At 40.7% G+C, this 25,187-nt stretch overlaps 1 protein-coding gene across 2 annotated transcripts in view; it reads left to right on the forward strand.

Annotated features, from left to right (window-relative positions):
• Positions 1-431: 431 nt before the first annotated feature.
• The window catches only part of LOC101602277 (syndecan binding protein), a 39,403-nt gene continuing 14,647 nt past the window's right edge, over positions 432-25,187 (forward strand). The window contains exons 1-4 of one of the 2 annotated variants that reach the window (XM_045144052.1): positions 432-519; positions 14,966-15,031; positions 20,428-20,506; positions 23,722-23,831. In XM_045144052.1, the coding sequence (XP_044999987.1) occupies positions 14,981-15,031; positions 20,428-20,506; positions 23,722-23,831 (240 nt within the window). In that variant the 5' untranslated portion in view covers positions 432-519; positions 14,966-14,980. Of the gene's footprint in view, positions 520-812; positions 906-14,965; positions 15,032-20,427; positions 20,507-23,721; positions 23,832-25,187 lie in introns of those variants that run through there. The other variant, XM_045144051.1, reaches the window with a different exon arrangement.

Below are 25,187 nucleotides of genomic sequence, written 5' to 3' on the forward strand. Positions count from 1 at the left end.
AAGGTGTGAAAAACTGATATTTTAACAATGGAAGTTGTCTCTCCTATCCTTGAACGAGAGGCATCTTGCAATTCCATCTCTATTTTTCTTCAGAACCATGCTTTGCTTACCACAGTTTAAGTTTCCAAGTCATTGTGGAGCTACGAGTTGGCCAGAGCTAAACTGCGCTTGCATGTTAATGCCATATGTATATATATGGATTCGGTAGCGTTCCACAAGTAGGAATACTCCCAGGTAATAGCTTCTTTGTAATGGGATGTTGTACGGATTTTACAGACTAATATAAAGACCAAATCAGACTGTATTCCTTCTCTTATAACAGTGCCGAGCATATAACTCTAGACATTATAGCCTATATTTTTTCATTAGGATACGACTATTATTTTTTTGTGCAATCCCATTATGAACCAATGAGCGTTAGCTCAGGAGAACAAAGAGACTTAAGAGCGGGAGGAAAGGATCTGAGAAGAGTCCGCAGGAGCATAGGCTGGTGGACGCCTGCCCAGAGCCCTGGCCCAGGTAAAGCCTCACGGAGACCCGCAGGGGAGGGAGGACGGCCAGGGCGTCTTGGGTCCTCTTTGTGTCCAAGGTGACGGTGGGGGGAGCCGAGAGACCCCAGCGGGAACGCACGGACCGCGGCGAGGGCCGGCCGCGGAGCCCGGGGCCGTGAATCCCGCGGGCGGCGAGGGAGCGGCCGGGGCAGACCCGGGCCCCGCGGCCCAGGACCCCGAGCCTGGTCCAGCCGCGCGGTTGCCATGGCGACGCGCGCCTGCGCGCGGGCGGAAGGCGGAAGGCGGGGGCGGCCGTGACGCCTGGCGGGCGGTGCTGGGAGCGCGGCGCTCGGCTCGGCTCGGCTCTCGGAAGTCGGCGGGTGACCGAGGCGGCGGCTGCGGGTCCCGGAGGAGGTGAGGCTCGGAGGGCGAGGGGCGCGCGGGCCGCTCAGCCCAGGGGCGGCCGGTCACCGCGCCAAGGTTTCGGGCGGCGGCGGCGGCGGCGGCGCCCTAGTCGGGGCCCGCGCGGGAAGTGTCGGCGCGGGCCGGGGGTCCCGCGGCGCGGCGGGGCGGGGCGGGGCGGCCCGCCGGGGGGAGAGAGCCGAGGGCCGGCGTCACGCGCCCGTCCGCCGTCACCTTCCCCGGGGCCGCGGGCAGCGGGCTTGGAGCGGGCGGCGACCCCGTCGCGGGCGGGGGAGGCGGTGTCCCCGGAGAGGTGACTCAGAGCTTCCTTCCAGGATTTCCTGCTCCTAACGGGCGACGGGCGACGGGCGACGGGCGGCGGGCGGCGGGCGGGCGGGCGGGGGGAGGCGTGGGCAGCCCGAAAGTTTTCAGTTTCACAAAGTGGGATTATCTGTTTTTACGCCATCTGCGCACGCATACCGAGCCTTTTTCTTAAGATGACTGAGGAGAGTACGCTGGGATCCTTGACAGCCACTTCCTGCCCCGGTGGTGTTTGATTAAAAATCAACGTTACGTTGAACATTAGCCCTAGGCCTGGTAAATTACCTTGATATTTTAAGTGTCATCAGTTAAAACTCAGATATATACATTCTTTATTTTTCTGATGTCATGTTCAGGACAAACGGTAAGAAATGTGGTTTTCCACCCTAAGTTAGCAAATTTGCTGCATAAATGACTATGCCTTTAGTGGTACATAAACATAGGCCAAGTGCTTTGGTGCCACAAAATAAGGAAATGGAATGACGTAAAGGTTCAGTAAATAATTACCACATTATAATCTAAGTTTAACTTTGCAAGCTTTTTGTCAAAGTTATATGTTGGATGACACAAGAAATGATTTAAAAATCATGAACAAAAGGGGATCGGGTGACAAGTGCATTTATTTTATTACTTAGTCTTTTGAAATGAGCGTGACTCACCTTTTTTTTTTCCTTTTGTTTTTGTTAGACCTGGGCACCTTTTTGAGGTAGTAAACGCCTAGAGAAAAGAAAGACTCCTCTGCACTTTAAAATACTCCCACATCTAGTAATACTTGGTTGCCATTTTTTAATTTCTTTACAAGTATTGCTAAAACATTTTGGAAATGTATTTAATTTTTAGTGATGTAAGCAGACATATTGCTCAAAATTTAAATAGTTAAAATGCCTATGGTGTAAAGCCTCCATATGCTTGCTACAGCATGTCTTTCCTTGTGTCCTCTAGCCAGTTACTTCCTTTGGTGGACAGCCAGTTGTTTAAGGGTTGGAATATTTTATATCTGGGCAGATGAATAAATATGATTGCCTCATTTTAACACTAGTGCTAGTATGCTTAATATTCATTGTACAATATACTTTTATTTTTCTAGTCAGTTACAGTAATTTGGGAGACTTTATCTATCATATAAAAAAGAAGCTTTGTCTTTTTAAATTAATGCTATAGTGAATAAACTCTTGTATGTTGCTTCCTTTGTGCAACTATATTTCTCAGCTAAAGGCCCGAAGTGATACTATGGGAGTGAATTTGTAATTGTGGTAGATATATAAATTTATATAAATCATTCTAGGTGACACTTTACAGTAGTAATACATGACTATTTCAAAGCCTTTGTCAAAGGCGCTGAGAAAGTGTGTTAATCTTTCCATTTTTTCTAGTCTCATAAGTGAGAAATGGAATCCTATGGGTAAGAAGTAATTACTTGCAGTGGACTTTATATGGCTATAGTTCTCAGTGACTAATCACCACAGTCTCCTTGAGAATTCATTATAAAGCTCAATTCCCCAGTCCTTCATGGAATCTGTGTTAGGAAACTATTTTTATCTCCTGCCTCAGGTAATTCTGATTTGATGATTAGCCAAAGATTGCAAAATTCTTTTCTGCAAGACAATTTAGGATTTTATCAGCATATGTTCCTTCATACTGTATATGAACTGTATGAAATGCTTATTAGCTCTCAGTATATTAGGAAACCAGCTCATTGCTGCTTTATCATGTGAGTGTTTTTGTTTTTGTTTTTTTGAGGTAGGGTTTCACTCTAGCTCAGGCTGACCTGAAGTTCACTATGTAGTCTCAGAGTGGCCTTGTGAACAGACGGTGATCCTCCTATCTCTGCTCCTAAGGGCTAGGATTAAAGGCATTTGCCACCATGCCTGGTAATTTTTTTTTTTTTTTTACTATTTATAAATAATTTGTAGACATGAAAATGAAAAGGTAATAGAACACAACTTTTACTAGAAAATTTGACACATAAAAACTAAATTATTCCATAATCTCCTGAGTTTGAAGGTGTCTATAAATGCAATGGGAAACTTATTTAGATTCACTTAGCTGGTCATTAGTCATAATATATGACCCTAACTTTTAAAGATTTTTTTAAAGTCCAGGTATCATTCTCAAATGTTCCAGCATCATATTATTGCTTTTGGTTTTCCTTGCATTTGTGTTGTCAGAACATCTGCTGAATCTGCCATCACTACTTGTTGACTTTTACACTTCCACAGTCAAAGTGCATTACTCTTAAAAACTTCAGTCGTTTATAATTATGTAGAGAAGGTGACCATTTTTGCTCCTTGGAGAGAATTTTCATTTGCAGGTTTCTAAAACACCAAATAGAATGAATAATTGGTGCAATTTGAAAAATAAAAATCGATATTAATATTCTCTTCCAGTCACCCTTTTTATAGACTTGTCTTCAGTTGGTCTCTAAAAACCATACCAAGTAAGTTTGGTAGACAAATCAGAGAAATATGAATGTGACTTCTTCAGACTGTAAACCACCTGGAGAGGATGCTTACTTTGGGTATTGTGAACTGATGATCTGCCTCACTGTTGCATTATCATTCTAAGCAATTTTATTTTATTTTTTGTTATTGTCATCTTTGTCCCCTCCCTCTTTTTAAAATAGTTTAGAATATCTAATGAATAATGATGAAATAGAAAATATATTTTTAGATGTAGGGAAAAAACAAGGTTCTGTAATAGAATTATAAAAGTTTCTTTTGAACCTAACCTTTATGTCATAAACACAACTCAGAAATTAAACTTGGGCCCCTTGGACTCTGAAGGTGTGAGGATAGCTTCCTGGGCCTCACCCTAGGCTTGCTTTAGTTTCTCCAGTTAGGACAATGTGAAAGGTTTTGTAATATTTTTTATTTTGCAATAATTGAAGCTAACTAAGCTACCTTTTTGATAAGGGAATAGTTGGCTAGATTATATTCATATGGGAATTTGGGGCTTAGAATATTCAAACTCCTGATTGGTGATGTTAGAAGAAAATAGCTTATACTGGTAAATAATTAAAGAACAGATATATCCTAGCTTCATAGTGGGAAGGAGGGAACTTTTTGATTAAATTAAATTTATCATACATTAAGCTGAGACTGTAGGAAGCAACATAAGTTGAGGATACAACTGGGGCTAGGAAACTATGGCTAAGAACTCTTGAGTCTTGCCACTGTAGCATCATCATTGTCATCATCATTGAGGCCAATGTTTCTGCAGTCCTAAATTTTTATGATCCTAAGATGTTTATAAATGGCTTGGGATAAACAACCAAATATTTTAATTTAATAACCCAGTTTGGGGGTGGGGGCATTTGTAGTGGGTTGGTTTGAGAAGGGGTGATATCAGTGAGTTATTTGGAAAGCATTACCAGTTCTGTTTGGTAGAGTATTATAGTGAGGAGAAAAATAACTACATCTTTCAAAGTCTCACTCCATATGCATGAGTTGAGCATGACTTTGGTCTATGCACATGTTTAACGACATCAAAGAAATAATATCATGTGGTCTTGATAGTGTTTGAAGTATAAATGAGAAACTTGATAAATTTTTTGGTCTTTAAAAGTTTTGAAGAAACCCTAGCACTACCCAAACCACTGAAAAATCTCGTGATAGAAACTAATTTTGGGGTTATTATCTAAGGTCTAGGGATGATATTGGTGTTCTCGGAATCCAGGTTCTTACTCAAAGAATTGAAGAAGTGCCCACAGATAGTTTACTGGATGGTAAGGCAAAACTACAAAAGGCAGTGGAAGGGGGAATTGCACTGCTAGAGAGCAACTGGGCTCCTTGAGCTAGATTGCTCAAGAACAGTAATTTACTATTTTGGGGTTCTTTTTATGTAGTCTAGGGGAAGGAAGAGATGTTGTTCAGGGGTGTAATATGGATGGTTTTCTATTCTGATTGATAGGCTTGGGTTTTGTAGAGTTACTGTGTAGTCTCTTCCCACAATGTGCCATATATATATGTCCAGTAGTGCCTAGGCATAAAGTGGTAAACAATGTATTCTCCCTAATAGTTCACTCAGAGGACACAGTTTGCTTTTCTGTATATGCACCCCAAACCAGTCCAGGCTGGAGTGGCTCTTGATCCTAGATATGTCTTGGAATACATTTGAATAGAAAGGGGATGTTACCAAGGGGTTGTCAAGAGGAATAACTTATTTCCATTGTTTCAAGAGTTTACTTGTAGTTTTATCCAGGTGTAGGGGGTACTAGGTCAGCAACAGGGTGCTAGACGCATTGTGAGAAATGTGATACGTTTATTGCCCAGTCCAAGTGGTGCTCCAGTTGCTAAACTTTTCCCTGTGCTGTCTGTTTCAGGGCTAAATGAGGTTCAAGGGTTTTCATATTACATGAAGATATTAAATAAGATTCAAGGGAAGGTTGAATGTTTGAAGTAATAAGGCCCATGAAAAACAGCTCTAATGGTCAGGAAGGTTGTCATCCACCTCTGGAGATGGCAAATGTTTTTGCCTAGTGATCTGATTTCAGAAGAGAGGGGACCTGTATCTTCCTTTTAATTACTGAGCTGAAAATGAAGGCCTAAAAACATTCTATATTTAATTGGTACATAGTGGTGTTTGATAAGAATTGTGAGTGACTAAAAATGAGAACTTTTAACTAACAACCTTTTCAGAAACCTCTGTCATTGTCATTTGTCATTGGTCACTGAAATTGCAGTCAGATTTGGAAGAGTTTCCCAGTGACAGTTTTGCAGTTTTTCAAAAAGTTTTTGACAGTATCACTTCACAGACTTGGTATATAGGGTTTATCTCTTCTCTGACTTGTAGTTACAGAGGAGATTGTAGGAAGCTGGGAAGTAGGTGACACTATCTGTATCCTGGTATCTGAATTTTGGATTGTAACCCTAATCCCACAGGATGATATGCAGCTAATACATGATTGCTTAATAATTGATGTGCTGTGGAAATAGTAATTAAATAACTTGTTTGTTGTTTGATACTTTGGCTTTTCTACTTTGAGGTATGACCCATAATGCCTTGTAGTTTCTTTTCCCCCTATAAACATAAACAGAGTTTGAGTGGTTTTGTTGGATTTTTATATTTTTTCTCGTGTAAAACTAATAACTGGAATGTAGGAAGGCTTTGCTTGATGGCTGCAAAGTAAGGCCAGTCTTGAGTCTGCCAAGGTGATCATTGAAGACTCAGTTAGTTCTTCTGGGAAGTCTTCCCGGAAAGTGTCACAGCCTGATACTACTAGCTAGGGAAAATATTCTATGCACAAGTTACTGAGCACTGGAAAACTTGGGGTGCATAGAAGTGGTTGGTGCTGAGATTGGGATGAATTGTGGAGAAAGGATGCATAGGAGAAGTGGTTGATGCTGGGGTTAGGATGAAGAGTGGAGACAGGATGCATAGGAGAAGTGGTGGATGCTGGGGTTAGGATGAAGAGTGGAGACAGGATGCATAGGAGAAGTGGTGGATGCTGGGGTTAGGATGAAGAGTGGAGACAGGATGCATAGGAGAAGTGGTGGATGCTGGGGTTAGGATGAAGAGTGGAGACAGGATGCATAGGAGAAGTGGTGGATGCTGGGGTTAGGATGAAGAGTGGAGACAGGATGCATAGGAGAAGTGGTGGATGCTGGGGTTAGGATGAATTGTGGAGAAAGGATGCTTAGAAGTGGTGGATGCTGGGGTTAGGATGAATTGTGGAGAAAGGATGCATAGGAGAAGTGGTGGATGCTGGGGTTAGGATGAAGAGTGGAGACAGGATGCATAGGAGAAGTGGTGGATGCTGGGGTTAGGATGAATTGTGGAGAAAGGATGCTTAGAAGTGGTGGATGCTGGGGTTAGGATGAATTGTGGAGAAAGGATGCATAGGAGAAGTGGTGGATGCTGGGGTTAGGATGAAGAGTGGAGAAAGGATGCATAGGAGAAGTGGTGGATGCTGGGGTTAGGATGAAGAGTGGAGACAGGATGCATAGGAGAAGTGGTGGATGCTGGGGTTAGGATGAAGAGTGGAGACAGGATGCATAGGAGAAGTGGTGGATGCTGGGGTTAGGATGAAGAGTGGAGACAGGATGCACAGGAGAAGTGGTGGATGCTGGGGTTAGGATGAAGAGTGGAGACAGGATGCATAGGAGAAGTGGTGGATGCTGGGGTTAGGATGAAGAGTGGAGACAGGATGCATAGGAGAAGTGGTGGATGCTGGGGTTAGGTTGAAGAGTGGAGACAGGATGCATAGGAGAAGTGGTGGATGCTGGGGTTAGGATGAAGAGTGGAGAAAGGATGCATAGGAGAAGTGGTGGATGCTGGGGTTAGGATGAAGAGTGGAGAAAGGATGCATAGGAGAAGTGGTGGATGCTGGGGTTAGGATGAAGAGTGGAGACAGGATGCATAGGAGAAGTGGTGGATGCTGGGGTTAGGATGAATTGTGGAGAAAGGATGCATAGGAGAAGTGGTGGATGCTGGGGTTAGGATGAAGAGTGGAGACAGGATGCATAGGAGAAGTGGTGGATGCTGGGGTTAGGATGAAGAGTGGAGACAGGATGCATAGGAGAAGTGGTGGATGCTGGGGTTAGGATGAAGAGTGGAGACAGGATGCATAGGAGAAGTGGTGGATGCTGGGGTTAGGATGAAGAGTGGAGACAGGATGCATAGGAGAAGTGGTGGATGCTGGGGTTAGGATGAAGAGTGGAGACAGGATGCATAGGAGAAGTGGTGGATGCTGGGGTTAGGATGAAGAGTGGAGACAGGATGCATAGGAGAAGTGGTGGATGCTGGGGTTAGGATGAAGAGTGGAGACAGGATGCATAGGAGAAGTGGTGGATGCTGGGGTTAGGATGAAGAGTGGAGACAGGATGCATAGGAGAAGTGGTGGATGCTGGGGTTAGGTTGAAGAGTGGAGACAGGATGCATAGGAGAAGTGGTGGATGCTGGGGTTAGGTTGAAGAGTGGAGACAGGATGCATAGGAGAAGTGGTGGATGCTGGGGTTAGGTTGAAGAGTGGAGACAGGATGCATAGGTAGAAGTGGTTGATGACAGAATTAGGATGGGGAATGGAGAAAGGATGCCCTTTTCTGTTATTACCTTTATTATCCTTTTTTTGTTTCTAAAGTGTCACATTAATTTTCAGGTAAAAAGTGACATTAATGGAGTATTCCAAAGCAGAAAATACCAAGTGTGAGCTTTGCAAGCAAGCTGTCACTGGTATAGGCAAAGGGCTGGTTTTTGTAATGAGGTAGGAAAGATTAGAAAAAAAGCTGGGAATTGCCGGAGGGAGAGTGGCAGTCAGGTCACACAGATCAGAGAATGTTTGATTGAACATAGCCTGTTTCTGTGGAGCTCATAGAGAAGGACTGTATGTTTGCTGATGTGGAGATTCAAGTTCAGAGGCCTGGAGAAAAGAGAATTTTAAGCAAAGGTGGTTTAAGAAGTTATGTTTTTAATGAAGAAACTCTTCAACTATTTATTTTTAAGAGAGCAAGACAGAGAAAGAGCGAATTGGTACTCCAGGGCCTCAGGCACTACAGTTGCACTCTAGACACTTGTGCCACCTAGTGGGCATGTGTGACCTTGCACTTACCCCACCTTTGTGCATTTGGCTTACGTGGGATTTGGAGAGTCAAACATGGGTCCTTTGTCTTCACAGGCAAGTGCCTTAAGCGCTAACCCATCTCTCCAGCCTTCAGCCACTTTTTTCATGAAGAAAACTAGGAGGCAATGAGTGCCTTTGTTATAGAAAAGTGGGGCTCATCATACAGGTCTAATGCAAAGATATTTCTTTGCAGCATGCTGAAGTAGAACACCAAAGATGAGAGAATGTTGTTCAACATAGCTGTTTACAGTATTACGTACTGAGCCATCCTCCCCTGACTTTAACATGTCTTTCACCTGTTTCATTTATTATAATCTGATAAGTGTGAGCAATTTTCTGCTGAGGTCTTTGAATTCCATCAAATTATTGAATTTGAGGAGGAGATTATAGTATGTCTTGATTTATGGGCCACCATAATATGGCTTCAGAAGGAGGAAAGAGAAAGGGAGCAGAAAACTTAATTCAAAAAGTATGGCCCAAACACCTAAAGCTGGGGAAGGAAAGTGACATGTATGGCAGTCAAGAACCCTGGCAGACACCAAATAAGAGCAAACCAAAGATGTCAATTGGCAGAAGTTAAACACTTGCAAGTTGCAAGAGCATAGCAGCTCATTCATGTACATGGAGCTGCACTGTAATAGGACAAACAGCGGGCTTACCACGGAAATCTTGCAGGTTCCATTCAAATAGGAAGGATTATATATTCAAAATTCTACTGAGCTACCTGCATGTATTATATGCCACAAATTGTTCTTCGTAAGTGAAATAGCAATCCTTTAAAAACAAACAACCCCCCCCCCCAAACATAGGTTTGAGAGTCTTCATTACCAGATCTGCCTATAGTATGTGTAAGTCAGCACTAATGGACATCCTCCAGCTGAAACTAAAGGGTGCTTAGAAAACAAAGCCTATGAATACTACTGATGCAGGCAGGAGTGCAGATGCATAGAGAACAGTGCAATGTTGCCATGTTGGTATAGCCATCATGTTTATTTTTGTAAGTCAGAGACAAAAGTATAAGATTTCTAGCACCTAAAAAATATTTTAATAAATACACAATGTAAGGGAAATGTGTGATCTCAGTAACAAAGTGTGGTTATGAGTGAGATGAAAGAGTATAGATTTTTTAAAAGGCAGAAGTTGTTAATAGATTGCTGTAGCTGTTAGACATTTTAAGCCCCATGGTAGCATCAGTGAGAATCCTATAGAAAATCTGCAAAAGAAAATGAGAACAGAATCAAAGCATGTCACTACAAAACAAAGTAGCAAAAGAAAATGTGGAGAGGAAAGCAAGGGCAAAAAGCTACAAAATAGAAAATAAGAACATGTCAGTGAAGTCATTCTCTGTCAGTTATTGGAAGGATGATACTACACAATCAAAAGACATAAAATGACTATGGATGACAAAGGCCCACCAATCTAATGATAAACGCAAAGACACATAGGTTGAAAATGGAAGGATGTGATAAAAGACACTTGATACAAATGGCACCCAAAAGAGAAAGATGAGTGTCACACTGAAACCATGAAGGACTCACAGAAACAAGAATATTACATAATGAAAATATTACTTGCCAGGAAGAAAGAACAGTTACATATGCATACAACCTTAGGTCACTGAAATTCATGAAGCAAATAGTGACTGAACTAATATAAGAAATAAGTAGCAACATAATAGGAGATTTCAATATTGCATTGTTAAAAACATTTTTTTTTTTAAATGAATGTATTTGTAAGCGGGGGAGAGAAAGCAAATGAATGGATGTGCCAGAGCCTCCTGCTACTGCAATGAACTTGAGATGCATGTGTGAATTTGTGTATCTGACTTTATGTCGGTACTGGGAAATTGATCCCCAGTCCAGCAGACTTTGCAAGCGCCTTTAACTGCTGAGTCATCTGTCTAGCCTCCAATATTTCATTTTTGATAATGAATAGGATAAACAGAGCATCAGTTAAAGAAATGGAGGATGTAATACTACAGACCAGATATAAATTTTTTATTGCATTTGTTTATTTATTTGAGAGAGAGGGGGGAAGATAGAGTGGGCATGCCAGGGCCTCTAGCCATTGCAAACTCCAAATACATGTGCCACCTTGTGCATCTGGCTTAATTGGGTACTGGGGAATTGAACCTTGGTCTTTAGGCTTCATAGGCAAGCGCCTTAACCGCTAAGCTATCCCTCTAGCCCCAGACCAGATATACCTAAAGAATTGCAGAACATTCTCCCCACAAGCAGAAGACACTTTCTTCTCAAGTGCTGGTCGAACACAGTCCTGAGAAGATCACATATTAGGTCACCAACAACTCTTAACAACAACAACAAAAATATTGTGGGCTGGAGGGATGGCTTTAGAGGTTAGAGTGCTTGCTGCAAAGCTTAAGGACTCAGGTTTGATTCCACAGTACTCACATAAGCCAGATGCACAAGATTGCATATGCGTCTGGAGTTCGTTTGCAGTGGCTAGGGGCCCTGGTGCACCCGTTCTCTTGCTCTTTCTACAGACCCTGGCACACCCATTCTCTCATGGTCTCTCGCTCTGCCTCTTTCAAAATAAATAAAAATAAAATATTAAAAAATAATATTGCATTAACCATATTATCTGACTACAGTGAAATGAAAGTAGAAATCAGTAGGACACTGGGAAATGAATTAGATATGTGAAAATTATACTCCTGAACTCTATTAGTTTAAAGAAGAATCAAAAAGGGAACTAGAAAATATCTTGACAAACAAAAACAAAGATCCTATAACTGAAGGGATGTTACAAAAGCCATTTTCAGAGGGAAGTTTGTTGTGGTAATCCCTTCCATTTAAAAAATAAAAAGATGGGTTTGGGCCATAGCTCAGGCGTGGGGTGATCCCCTAGCATGAGTAAGGTTTAGGATTGGATCTCCCATTATGGCAGAGGGAATAGACACAGAGATCAAGATCTCCAGCAATTTCATTTCACATCTCAAGTAAAAAAAAAAAATTAAATCCAGAATTAGCAGAAAGAAATAAGATTAGAACAGAAACAAAAGTGATAGAAAAATAGAAGATCCACAGAATTTGGAGTCCCCTCCCCCACCCAGAGATCAACAGATTGAACCAAGAGTAAAAAACAGAATCTCAAAATCAGAAATAGAGATTCCAGCCTATGCTACAGAATTAGTGTTTAAAAGTGGCTGTGAAAAATTGGATGGCTCAGAAATAAGCTTCCTAGGACACAATTTGGCAAATCTGAATCATGAAGATGGAAGAACCTTGCCATGTTTTAGATATGGTCATACACCTCAAGGGTTCATGTGTTGGAGGCTTGGGTCCCCAAGGTTGATGGTGCTAAGAAATGATAGAACCTTTAAGAGGTAGGGCACAGTAGGAGGTTAAAACTGGCCCCCTTTCTGTCATTCTGGCTACCATGTAACCTCTTGCTCTCATGTTATCACCATGATGCCATTTGATGTGGTGTGAGGCAGCCAAGGGTACCCTTCACGAGTGGCCAGGTCAGTAACTCCCCCCACCCTTTGGACTTTCAGCATACCAACCTGTGAACTAAACAAGACTCCCCCTCTGTTTCTCAGCCTCAGATACTTTCTTAGAATAATAGGAAAAAGGCTAACACACATCTATAACTAGCAAGAAGGTTGAATCTGTATTCAGAATCCTCCCAACCAAAATCTCAAGACATCAGAAGGGAGGTCTACCAAACATTTAAAGAAGAGGTGTTGATCGTTCTAAAACTGCCCTCCCCAAATTGAAAAAAAAGTGAGGTCTTGCCGGGCATGGTGGTGCATGCCTTTAATCCCAGCACTTGAGAGGCAGAGGTAGGAGGATTGCCTTGAGTTGGAGGCCACCCTGAGACTCCATAGTGAATTCCTCAAAAAACAACAACAACAACAAAAATAAAATAAAATAAAATAAAAAAAACCAAAAGCAAACAAAAAAAAAAAAAGTGAGGTCTGGGGAGAAGGCTGAGAATAAAGTGCTTGGGCAGCAAGCCTGAGTACCTGAGTCTAGAGAAGCCCAGACCCCATGTTTAAGCTAAAGGCTTGCTTCACCACAAGAATGGGTGCAGAAACAGGAGAATTTGCTGAAAGCTTGGAGACTAGCTAGCCTGGCAGGTGCAGTGGTGAACAATGAACTACAAGAGACCTTGCCTCAAGTGGGGTGGAAGGTGAGGATAGATACAAGCTGTCTTCTGATTTCTACATGTCTGCTATGGTATGTGCACACATACAAAAAATAATAATAAAAAGATGAAGGGAAAACACATCTAAAATTCATAAGGCCAGCATTAACCTGACACCAAACCCAAATAAAGATACCACAAGAAAGAAAACTGCAGGCCAGTATTCCCAACAGTCATAGATACAGAATTTCTTCAACAAAATTTTAGCTCACTAAAAGAATTCTTAAACCATAATGAAGTGGGATTTACTCAAAAGAATTGAGAACATAAAACAATTACAAGCAGAAAATAACACATGAGTCTATTTACTATCATGTATCTGGAATAGTTAATAGAAATAGCAGAATTTTTTTTTCCCCATTCAGATTGTGTTCTCTCCCAAGGGGAGAGGAGAATGATCATCGGTATGATTAATGCCCCTGTAATACCTTATAGAATTGTCTTTCCCCACTACCATTGGAGACACAGTGAAAAGATGGAATGCATGACCGGTTTTCTTGTAAGCCATTTCTGGGGTGATACCTTGATGGCATTCTGCTGAATGCTGCTCTGCAGTGCTGCTATGAACTAGACGTATGAGGTGCTTCTCTGCAGATACCAGGGCATTTGAGAGTCTGGCTGGAGTTGTGCACTGGAACCCGGGAGAAAAGAAACTTTCGTCATGCACCTTTAGCTGCCCTCTGGAAGTGCAAACCACCATGCCTGCTATCAGTAGAGCCATGTTTAAAAGGCTCAACTGGGGTTGGAGAGATGACTCAGTGGATAAAATTCTTGCCACTCAAGTTGTTGTACCTGAGTTCAGTCTCCAGAATCCATGGGGTCGGGGCGGGGAAGCCATTGCAGGCTGTGTAACCCCAGCAGGCTTACACTGACATCAAGTAGCTCTCTGCGCAGAGCAGAGGGTAGTGAGTATCCAGAACAAAAACATGCTTATTGAGATGAACAAGTGAGGACCAATTCAAAAGTTCTCCTTTGGTAGTTGTGCATCTGTACACATAAGAACACACAAAATAAATAATAAAAAATTTAAAAATGAAAAGTAAAAAGAAAAATAATATTATTTTAAAAGAGGTTCAGCTCTGTTTTTGGAGAGGAGGAAATAAAGATTTGATGTGGAGATGGAAGTTTGATGGAGCTGGCTCATTTGGTTTTGTTTGGTTAAATTCCTAAACATATTTAAAGTATGTATCCATGCATCTTTCAGAGAATTTTGTTTAAATTGTTGCAGAAAGCACTTGATGGTAGCTAAAAATTGTTGAACAGTATAGAAGTCTTAACAATGAAAAGCAAAAAAATTCCATGTTACTCCTTACCCTCTGACTAGTCTCCTGAAAATAAAACTTGTGAAAAAATACAGAGCATATGCTTTTCCCATATGCATTCTTTCCCAGTGGTGTTTTACATAATGATACTGCAGAAGAAAGTGTATCCTGAGTGCCAGCAGTACCCTACTAAGGGTGCTCTCTTGCCAGAGGACGCAAGCACTGAGAGGGCTGGGAATGAGTCACAGAATTCCTCTCTTTGATTTTATAAACTTGAATGGACTTTTACTTGAAGGAAACTTTAACATCCATGATGAATGTTGTATGTTGTGGGAAGGGAAAGATGGTTTCATGATAACCTTAAGTATCAGTTAACAACTTGTGGTATGGATTAAATGTTCACATTTTGTGTGTGTGTGTGTATGCTCTGCAGCTGATTTTTTAAAAAAATATATTTTATTTTTATTTCTATTTATTTGTTTGAGAGAAAAATACGCAGGGGGGCATGCCTCCAGCCACTGCAAATGAACTCCAGACATATACACCCCCTTATGCTTCTGGCTTATATGCGTCCTGGGGAATCGAATCTGGGTCCTTTGCCTTTGCAGGCAAGTGCTTTAACGGCTAAGCCATCTCTCCTGCCCACAGCTGATTTTTTTAAAATTATGTTTAGAGTAATGTATGTTTATATGTATGCTTCTGGTACTGTATATTATGTACATTTTTATGACATCTGAATAAAAGTGTTTTTTTTTTTTAAGGAAATACGTGCAAAAATGGCTCTTTATCCATCCCTTGAAGATTTGAAGGTAGATAAAGTGATTCAGGTATGTTTACTTTTAATTTTTTAAAATATTCTATAACAAATGTTCTACATATTTGTTGAGTGAAACATATGTAACTAGTAGATAGCTTGTTCACTTGTATAATTCATAAACCTTCATTAGTTCTATTTTAGACTAAAAAGTTACAAACAGATGAGAAGTTTTTTTTTTTTTTCTCATTCCAATGTGAACTAATGGGCATGTGATGCTATTTCCTTAAAATCTATCTTAAACTCTTTAAAAGTAACTTAGTTTTCTCTTAAGTTATCTACAGTGTGTGTAAGTTGATAAGATACTTCAGCCTTACATTATAGATGGTCGCAATTGTGTGAAAAATAGTACATTTTTCTTTCAGGTTTTTGGAGATAATCTTTATAGCATAATTATGTTTTTGCTCTGAAATTAGACACAGCAACTGGTGGGGTACATGCTGCCACTTTTAGAAGAGCAGGCTAAGTGTAGAGGCCCATGGAGGCAGTCAGCTCTTCCAGAGACGTGCTGCTAGAGTGCTGAGAGACTTCCTTAGCTGTCCAGGTTGGGAATTTTGTCCTCCTTTGGCAATTACTGTCTTGGAAGACAGATGCTTCTGCTTAAGGTGAAAATTTGGCATTGTGTTTAATTCTTGCTATTTTGGAAATTTTTAGTACTGTTTTTAAGTGAAGACAAGTTGCAGTATGTAATGAATCCATATGTGGCTTTTTAGTATCATAGAATTCCAGACCTCTTTTTATCCCAAACCCTAACAGAAGCCTGTGGGTCCCTGCCTGTAGTTTTAAGAAACAGATAGAGGACCCAGAACTTAGAGTTCCTTGATGTGGTGAACAGAATTTGACAAAAGTGACTCCACAACATAGCTTCTGTGGGTGTTTTCTGGAAATTGCTGGGCTCCCCCCCCCGCCCCCCAGCAGGTAGTGCTGAGGAAGGATCAGGCCCACTGGTTCCTCCCAAGAGGTTGAGGAGAAGGGTGAGTGTCGATGGCCAGTAACACACCACCAAGCCGGGAGTCTAGTCAAAGCAGGAACTCACTTTATTGTTACAGGTGGTTGCCTATATAGCGTTGAGAATAAGAGTGGGGATTCTAGGATGGGGGGAGAGGTAAGGGCCAATAGTATACCGCGACATTTTTAAATGATTGACCACCCTGCCTCCTTCCTGGTTGTGCGTGCAGTATGACCACCCTGCCTCCTTCCTGGTTGTGCGTGCAATATGACCTCTCTGTCTCCTTCCTGGTTGTGCATGCAGTATGACCACCCTGCCTCCTTCCTGGTTGTGTGTGCAGTATGACCACTCTGCCTCCTTCCTGGTTGTGCGTGCAATATGACCTCCCTGTCTCCTTCCTGGTTGTGCATGCAGTATGACCACCCTGCCTCCTTCCTGGTTGTGCATGCAGTATGACCTCCCTGCCTCCTTCCTGGTTGTGCATGCAGTATGACCTCCCTGCCTCTTTCCTGGTTGTGCATGCAGTATGACCACCCTGCCTCCTTCCTGGTTTTGTGTGCAGTATGACCTCCCTGCCATCTGTTTCCCAACATCATACAGTATGACCACTCTGCCTCCTTCCTGGTTGTGCGTGCAGTATGACCACCCTGCCTCCTTCCTGGTTTTGCGTGCAGTATGACCTCCCTGCCATCTGTTTCCCAACATCATGCAGTATGACCACTCTGCCTCCTTCCTGGTTGTGCGTGCAGTATGACCACTCTGCCTCCTTCCTGGTTGTGCGTGCAGTATGACCTCCCTGCCTCCTTCCTGGTTGTGCATGCAGTATGACCTCCCTGCCTCCTTCCTGGTTGTGCGTGCAGTATGACCACCCTGCCTCCTTCCTGGTTTTGCGTGCAGTATGACCTCCCTGCCATCGGCTTCCCAACATCATGGAATATATCTCCTCAAAACTGTAAGCCAGAATAAACCCTTTCTTTAAATTCTACTGATTAGCATTTTGTCCCAGTAATGAGTAAAGTAATTGATATATTGAGTATTAGTGGGACACAATTAATGAGACTAAAATAGAACTAGTATTGGGCTGGAAAGATAGCTTTGTGATTAAGGTGCTTGCTTGCAAAGCCTAACCACCTGGGGGCCATTACCCAGTACCCACATGAAGCCAAATGCACAGTGGCACATGCATCTGGAGTTCGTTTGCAGTGGCTGGAGTCCGTGGAGTGCCCATTCTCTTTTCCTGTCTCTCTTCTCTCTTTCTCTGCTTGCATATAAATAAAAATATTTTGAAAAGAAAAATAACTAGTATTTAAAGAAACACTATCTTATTTTTCTTATTTCCACACTCAGTTAAATGATACCTAAGGGTTGCAGCCTACAGTTTAACAAGCGTGCACTGAGAATTTGTTATCAGAGATGTGGAAACCAGGGTCTAGTGCCTTGTTTAACACTCTCCTAATACCATCACTCCTACCTTCCTGTTCCAAGGATTATGTGCAGTTAGTACTATTAAACATTGTTTCATCCACATGTCTAACAATATAACCATAAAATAGAAACTGCTGGGATATCAGACTGTTGTCAGGAAACTGATGGGTGATCAAGTTGGAAGTAAGTTTCTATCTATGTCCACATTCCAATTAATGAGGTAGTTAATAAGAGGTATTTGAGTATCTGCTCTCATATTCTGGAGCAAAGAGAATGAGGCCAGCAGCAGATGCCCCTTGGGAGTGCTTGAAGAGATCTTTGGAGAGGAGCTGAGAAAAGGACTAGGCCCTAGGTTGTGAGGGAGTATGAAAGTCATAGGTGGAGGAGAACTTAATGGTGTTCATCTTTATTTATTTTTTCACTTTTATTAACAACCTCCATACATTTACACAATATGCCCTAAGCATAATCCTCTCCCACTCTCCTTTGTTGTCTCCCACCCCTCCTTCACTGACCCCTTCTTTCCAACTACTACTATTTTGCTGTTATTTCCCCCTCTTCTATCATCCATGACATGCTGATGGGTCCAACATTAGAAATAGTAGTTTTTATTTTGGTTTGTTTTTGTTTTCTTGAGGCAGGATCTTACTGTACTCTAAGCTGACCTGGAACTCACTGTGCAGCCCAGGCTGGTCTCAAACTCATGACGGATCTTCCTACCTTAGCTTCCAAAATTCTATGGTGATGCATGTGCCACTACGCCTGGCATTAGAAACAGTATTTTTAAAAATAGAGCTGAATTTCCCAGAAGTGTATTAGGTTCATAACAAAGTCAAGAAGAATATACCGTCCTGCCTCTGCTTATTAACTACCTCCCTACCATGAATGTTTGCACATTTGTTAACAGTGATGACTGTATATTGATGTTGCCATTATCATACGAAGTCCAGACTACTCTTGGTATATCATATGCTACTTGGGGATGGGATTATTTTGAGACAGGAGCTTGCTTTATAACCCTGGCTGGACTGGAACTCACTATGTAGACCAGCTGCTTCAGATTTACAATAGTTTTCCCCAGGTACTGGAATTGAAAATGTGTGCCATGCCCAGGCCAGCTTTTTTCTTTTTCTATATCCCCAGTACTGGGACTTGAATCCAGGGCATCGTGCACACTAGGCCCAAACTGCCATGCAGCTGCTGCTTCAGCCTTTTTAAGTGTGTGTTGGTACTCTGGATGGTCTCATATGTTCAGTCTTTCTGCTTCAGCTTTCCAAGTAGCTGTAATTCCAGGTGTATTCCACTGGTGGTGTGTATATTCTGTGCTTTAACAAATGGATTCAATCATGTGTACTGCCCTACAACTCACCAGTGATCTCTGTATTATTTTCTCTCTCCTGGTACCCCTTCTCTTTTTACTGTATCTCTATTTGGCCTTTTCTAGAATGTCATGGAATTGGAATCATATAATATGTAGTCTTTTTATATTGACTTCTTTCACCTAATAATATGGACTTAAGTTTCCTCCATGCTAAAAACCTCAGTTGGTTACTAGCTTCTTTTACCTGTTATTGGGTAAAATAATTGTAGAGTTCATTTGGAACATGTAGATTACTATTTATCATCATGAAGATAGTCATGCTGTTTTTGATTAAATTTACATTGTGTAAAATATTATTAAATAATACTTTTTTGAGTAGGGTCTCACTCTGTAGCCCAGGCTGGCCTTGAATTCATGGTGATCCTCCTACTTCAGCCTCTGAGCACCAGGATTACAGGTGTGAGCCAACACATTAGAATAATAATATTTTTAAAGATTGAATCAGTGACAATATAGTACATCAGAACATTTACAATCCAAATGAGCTTAGTATCATTTAAAATTTTGTAGGCCTGGTGTGGTGGCACATGTCTTTAATCCCAACACTTGGGAGGCAGAGATAGATAGGTGGATTGCTGTGAGTTCAAGGCCACCCTGAGACTACATAATGAATTCCAGCTCAGCCTGGGCTAGAACAAGGCTTTACCTTGAAAAATAACAACAACAACAACAACAACAACAACAACAACAACAACAAAATTTAAAAAACAAGTAAAGTTTTGTAGGCTAGACCTAATTAAATAAAATATTTCATCTTTCAGCACCTTTGAGTCTATGCTTAATTTTTACTTCAGATCAACTTGAGATATAAGCATAAATTTTAGTTCTTAAATTGATATATTTCCAATAAAGCAATGAATGATAATTAGAGACCGGTATACAGTTTAGTATAAACTCATCTCTAAATGACTTTACTATCTCAAAAAGTTTCAGCTGTAAAGGGCAAAGTATTTCTGTCAGTGGGATGTTTAACACAGCATAAAGCATGGAGCCCAGATAGAGGCAAGACATATACCTAAACATGAGTTAATTAGGTACTTTGGCAAAATAAGTTTAACAGGTATAAATTACTTTATTATGTTGATTATAAAGCATGCTTTTGGTATAACTTCTAATTAACCACTCTCTATACTTGGTATATGAAGATACAGATTACTTCAGTGGGGCATCTAAAAGGAAAATGAAAATTAGTAATAGATGTAGGGCTTTTTACTTAGTAATATGTGTATTTGTTTTCCCTGTGTCTTTTCATGGCTGGTAGGTATTTAACTGCTAGGTGATTTTTTTAATATGAATATTGTTGACCTTTTTTTCTGGAATAATTAGTAAAAGAAGAATGAAAATGAAATATGTTGACATCTATTTGACATGCTCTTTGAAAACATTAATTTGTAGCAGAACTGTTGTAAGACATATAAAACATTGTTTTTCAGTTTTTATAATAGTCTTAAAATATTTGGAATTGAAAATACTTTTTTTATTTATGGATTTCCTTTGAAAAATATTATTGCAGTAATGTTTAAAATAGTTTCTTTGAAGCTTCAGGTTTTAGTTTTAGTTTAAAGTACTGGATTGATTTAACTTGGTAATTAAGTGTGAAAGTTAAGTAAGTATTTATAGCATATTGTTGGAATTTTCTTCTTTTTTTTCCCAGGCTCAAACTGCCTTCTCTGCTAATCCTGCCAACTCAGCAATTCTGACAGAAGCTTCTGTTCCCATCACTCAAGATGGAAGTAGGTTTATACTTTGGGTTCATTTTCCCGGAGGGGATATATTTGTAAAGTTGTTTTTTCTTGAAATATAGAATCCAAGATAGGCGTTTGTGTATGCACACATGCATGCGTGTTTGTGTGTATGAGTGCACTTGTGCATGAGGAAGCATGTGCCAAGTGTCATTCATTCCTTAGACACGGCATGACTTTTTTTTTTTTTTTTTTTGAGATTAGGTGTCTTACTGGTTTGGCTCTCAACAAATAGGTCTGGCTGGCCACTGAGTCCCAGGGATCTTCCTCACTCTGTCTTCTTCCTAGTGCTGGGATTATAAGCACGTGCCACCACATCTGCCTTGTTTTTCCATGGCTGGAACTCAAGACCTTGTGTTTGCACATCAGGCACTTTACTGACTAAGCTATCTTCTCAGCCTCAAGATTTTTCTTTTTAAATATTTTTGACATATCACATAAAATTGGTGACATGTTAGTAGCCATAAGCTTAAACTGTTTAAAGTGGTAGTAACAATAATTTAAACTGTTTATTTAAAAAGTAATTCTGGGGCCAGAGAAATGGTTTAGTGGTTAAGGTGTTTGCCTGAAAAGCCTTAAGACCCTGGTTCGATTTCGATGGACCCACATAAGCCAGATGCACAAGGGGGTGCATGCTTTCTGGAGTTTGTTTGCAGTGGCTGGAGGCCCTGGGGTGTCGGTTTTCTCTTTCTATCTGCCTCTTCTCTCTCTCAAATAAATACATAAATGTATAAAAAGAAAAGTAATCCTGGAGATGTGTTTATGGCATAATGCAATTTCATTTTAATTTGTTGCATAAGTCTTTAACATGGTTGCTTCACTTACAAAAAAAAGGAAAAACTTAGGTTCAAAGTATAGTTTCCCACAGTGTTGCCTTTGAACTTTTTTGTATGTATATGTGTATGTTCATAGGTATGTGGGTGTACTTGTTTGTTGTTGCATGTGTTTGCACAAATATGTAAAGACCAGAGGTCAACATGAGATGCATTCAATCACCTGCCAGTGACAGTCTTTCACTGAACCCGGAACTCACTGATTTTGGCTAAACTAGCTAGCCAACAAGCCCAAGGGATCTTCCTGTTTCTACTTTCCCAGCACTGAAATAAGAGGCACGTGCTGCTGTGCTGTTTTTGTTTTTAAATATATATTTCATTTATTTATTTATTTGAGAGAGAGAGAATAGACGCACCAGGGCTTCCAGCTACTGCAAATGAACTCCAGATGCAGGCTCCTCCTTGTGCATCTGACTTACATGGGTCCTGGGGAATCAAACTGAGATCCTTTGGCTTTGCAGGCACAGACACCTTAACCACTAAGTCACTAAGCCATCTTCTCCAGCCCTGTGCTTATCTTTTATGTGGGAGCTGGGGATACAAATGCAGGTCCTCATGCTTGGGTGGCACACATTTTATTGACTGAGCCACCTTCCCAGCCCTGCCCTTGAACTTTTGAATTCTGTTTCCCAGAAGGAACTTTGGAAATTTCCAACCTTTCCTTTTTGTGACTCTAATCTAGGAGTAACTTTTTAGTTTTCATATTGTACATTTTTTTCCTTTCTCTCGTGGTTCAGAGTGACTCAGGAAAGAGCCTTTAAATAATATGACTTTAAGTACAAAGTAAGTGTTAAATAAATTTTTGTGCCTGTTGCCTTTTCTTGGCTATTTTAACACTCTTCCCTTGAGAAAATCTACTTCAAGTCACACATAGATCATTTGGTACTACTGAAAAGTAAAATATTGTTAATATTTAAAGACTATAGTATTTTGGAATATGGCTATTCTTAAAAGTGGTAGAGTACTAAATGAATTTACAAGCTTCAAAATTTTTTCTTGTTCGTTTCTTTTTTTTTTAAATGTTTTTTTTCTTCAATTTATATTTATTTATTTGAGAGCGACAGACATAGAGAGAAAGACAGATAGAGGGAGAGAGAGAGAATGGGCGCGCCAGGGCTTCCAGCCACTGCAAACGAACTCCAGATGCGTGCGCCCCCTTGTGCATCTGGCTAACGTGGGACCTGGGGAACCGAGCCTCGAACCGGGGTCCATAGGCTTCACAGACGAGCGCTTAACTGCTAAACCATCTCTCCAGCCCTCTTGTTCGTTTCTTGAAGATGTTTAGAATGATGTTTAGAGTAATTTTTGGTCAGTTCTGAATTAGAGAATTAGTGCTATTCCTCATAACATAGATTTAAGAAACAAAACGGGAAAAATAGTTTATTTGAAAAAAATTGTTTCTACATTTTAGTCAGCCATTGTATCCATGGTTTCAATCTCCAAAAATAAAATGTAAAATTATCTGTGGCTGGAGAGATGGCTTAGTGGTTAAAGCAGTTGCCTGCCAAGCCTAAGGACCGAAGTTCAATTTTCCAGTACCCACATAAGCCAGATGCACAGACTGGTGCATGTGTCTGGAATTCCTATGCAGTGACTGGAGACCCTGCTGTACCTATACTCTATCATCCACCCCCCCCACCCATCCATCTTTCCATCCATCTATCTTCTTCTCTCCCTCTCTCCCCTCCCTCTCCTCATTTTTTCCCTTTCCTCCCTCTCTCCTTTCTTTACTCCTCTCTCTTTACAAATAAATAAAAAAATTTTTTTAAAATTATCTGTACTGTGAACACAATTTTTAAATCATTCTTTAAAAAGTAAAATATAACATATTCCATACAGTTTGATTGTATTAAACATTACAAGTAATCTAGCAGAGATTCAAACTATACAAGAATAGCTTCATAGATTTTTATATAATTATGAAACCATCTTATTTTATATTAAGTATTTATTTTGGCTTTTTGAGATATGAGCTCATTATGTAGCCATAGAAAGCCTTGAACTTGTGGTGATTCTCCTGCTTCCCAAGTGGTGAACCTACATGTGTGTACCGTTAACAGCCATTTTCCATAAAGGACTTGAGCACTCGAAGAGTTTGGTATCTGTGATGGGTCTTAAAATCAATGCCCATGGACACCAAGAGACAATAGTGTAGAAATTTGAGGTTGTTTCAGATCAGATGTTTTTATAGTTACATAATTTTAAAGGTTTTATATATTTGTTATTCTGATTATTATACAAGTTAGGGAGCTGTCCTTCTGTTTTGTTCCTTCAAATTCATTATAACTGAAATGTTATAAAAATACAAGATGTTTGTAATGCTTTCATTCTGAATATCCTGCCAATGCCCTTTGCTTCATTTATTTAATTTAGATCTCTATCCTAAACTGTATCCAGAGCTCTCTCAATATATGGGACTGAGTTTAAATGAAGAAGAAATACAAACAAATTTGGCCATGGTCCCTGGAGCACCAGGTCAGGGGGTATGTATAGTTTCCTTTTGAATCATATAAAGTTGTACATTGTCCATAGGTATAAACTCTCCTTTTGTAGGTAACTCATTTTTTTTTTTAACTTTAACATTGGTTACTTAAGTTTTAGACATTCTTCTAGCTGTTATTTCTTAACTTTTGTTGAGATAATTATGTTCTGCTACTGAATTGGGATTTGAGCATTCTGATGTCTTTTACTAATCTGCTCTTTTTTGTCTTCTGCACTTTGTACTTCCTCATGGTCATCTAGTAATCCTGTCTTTGCCAAGTTTCTTGTGTTTACTTTATCCATTTGAACAGTAACTGTAGGTCTTATACTTCTAATCTAGATGATTATAGTAATCTCTTACCTTTCCAGTAGTAATCCTTACTTCAAACAGTATTAAGCTGCTGCTTGATTAATCATTCTGAAGTACAGTTCTGTCCCATCATTTCTTGGCTCAGTTTCTTGCCATTCCTCTGACAGCTTTTAAAGTTTCTTGTCATAAGGCCCAAGACTAACCTTTTATTAAAGTCATTGTTGTAAGACCATAGTACATTATAGCACTCACTATAACTATAGTCAAATACTTCAAAACTACCACCATGTGTATCTTGTTGCCATACGGCAGTGTTTAACACAGTACCTAGCATTTATTTACCAGATAGTTACTGAAAACGTATTAGTCCTCATACAGTTGGTAAATTATAATATTTCAGCAGAGGTCATTTAAGAAACTAGGGAAAGGGCTGGAGAGATGGCGTAGCGGTTAAGCGCTTGCCTGTGAAGCCTAAGGACCCCGGTTCGAGGCTCGGTTCCCCAGGTCCCACGTTAGCCAGATGCACAAGGGGGCGCACGCGTCTGGAATTCGTTTGCAGAGGCTGGAAGCCCTGGCGCGCCCATTCTCTCTCTCTCTCCCTCTATCTGTCTTTCTCTCTGTGTCTGTCGCTCTCAAATAAATAAATAAAAATTAAAAAAAAAAAAAAGAAACTAGGGAAAAGGTGAAAGGATTGAAAAGAAAAAAGTAGAACCCAGGTAGAACTGCAGAAAGTTTGCTGCTGCTCCTGAGATGGAGGGTAACTCAGGGAGAAGCCTTAGAACCTAGACAAGCTTTGCAACAGAGCCACACCAGAACGCAGACCTCAGTGGAGGGGGTCTCCAGAGTGGTTGGAATGAGACTGGTTTTTGAGAGCATCAGTAGTAAATGCTGGAGACTGGAAGCAACTGCTGCTGCCAGGCTTGTGGCAAGGCTCAGTGACTGGCAGGAGCAGAAGTATATAACAGGTAGGCTTGTCCTAGTCAAGTCTTGTGGACCTCACAGGATGGAAGCTAACCAGAAAAATGCTGACGAAGGAAGATAGAACTTG

The sequence above is a fragment of the Jaculus jaculus genome, chromosome 2 (assembly GCF_020740685.1).
Source record: "Jaculus jaculus isolate mJacJac1 chromosome 2, mJacJac1.mat.Y.cur, whole genome shotgun sequence".
Taxonomy (NCBI): domain Eukaryota; kingdom Metazoa; phylum Chordata; class Mammalia; order Rodentia; family Dipodidae; genus Jaculus; species Jaculus jaculus.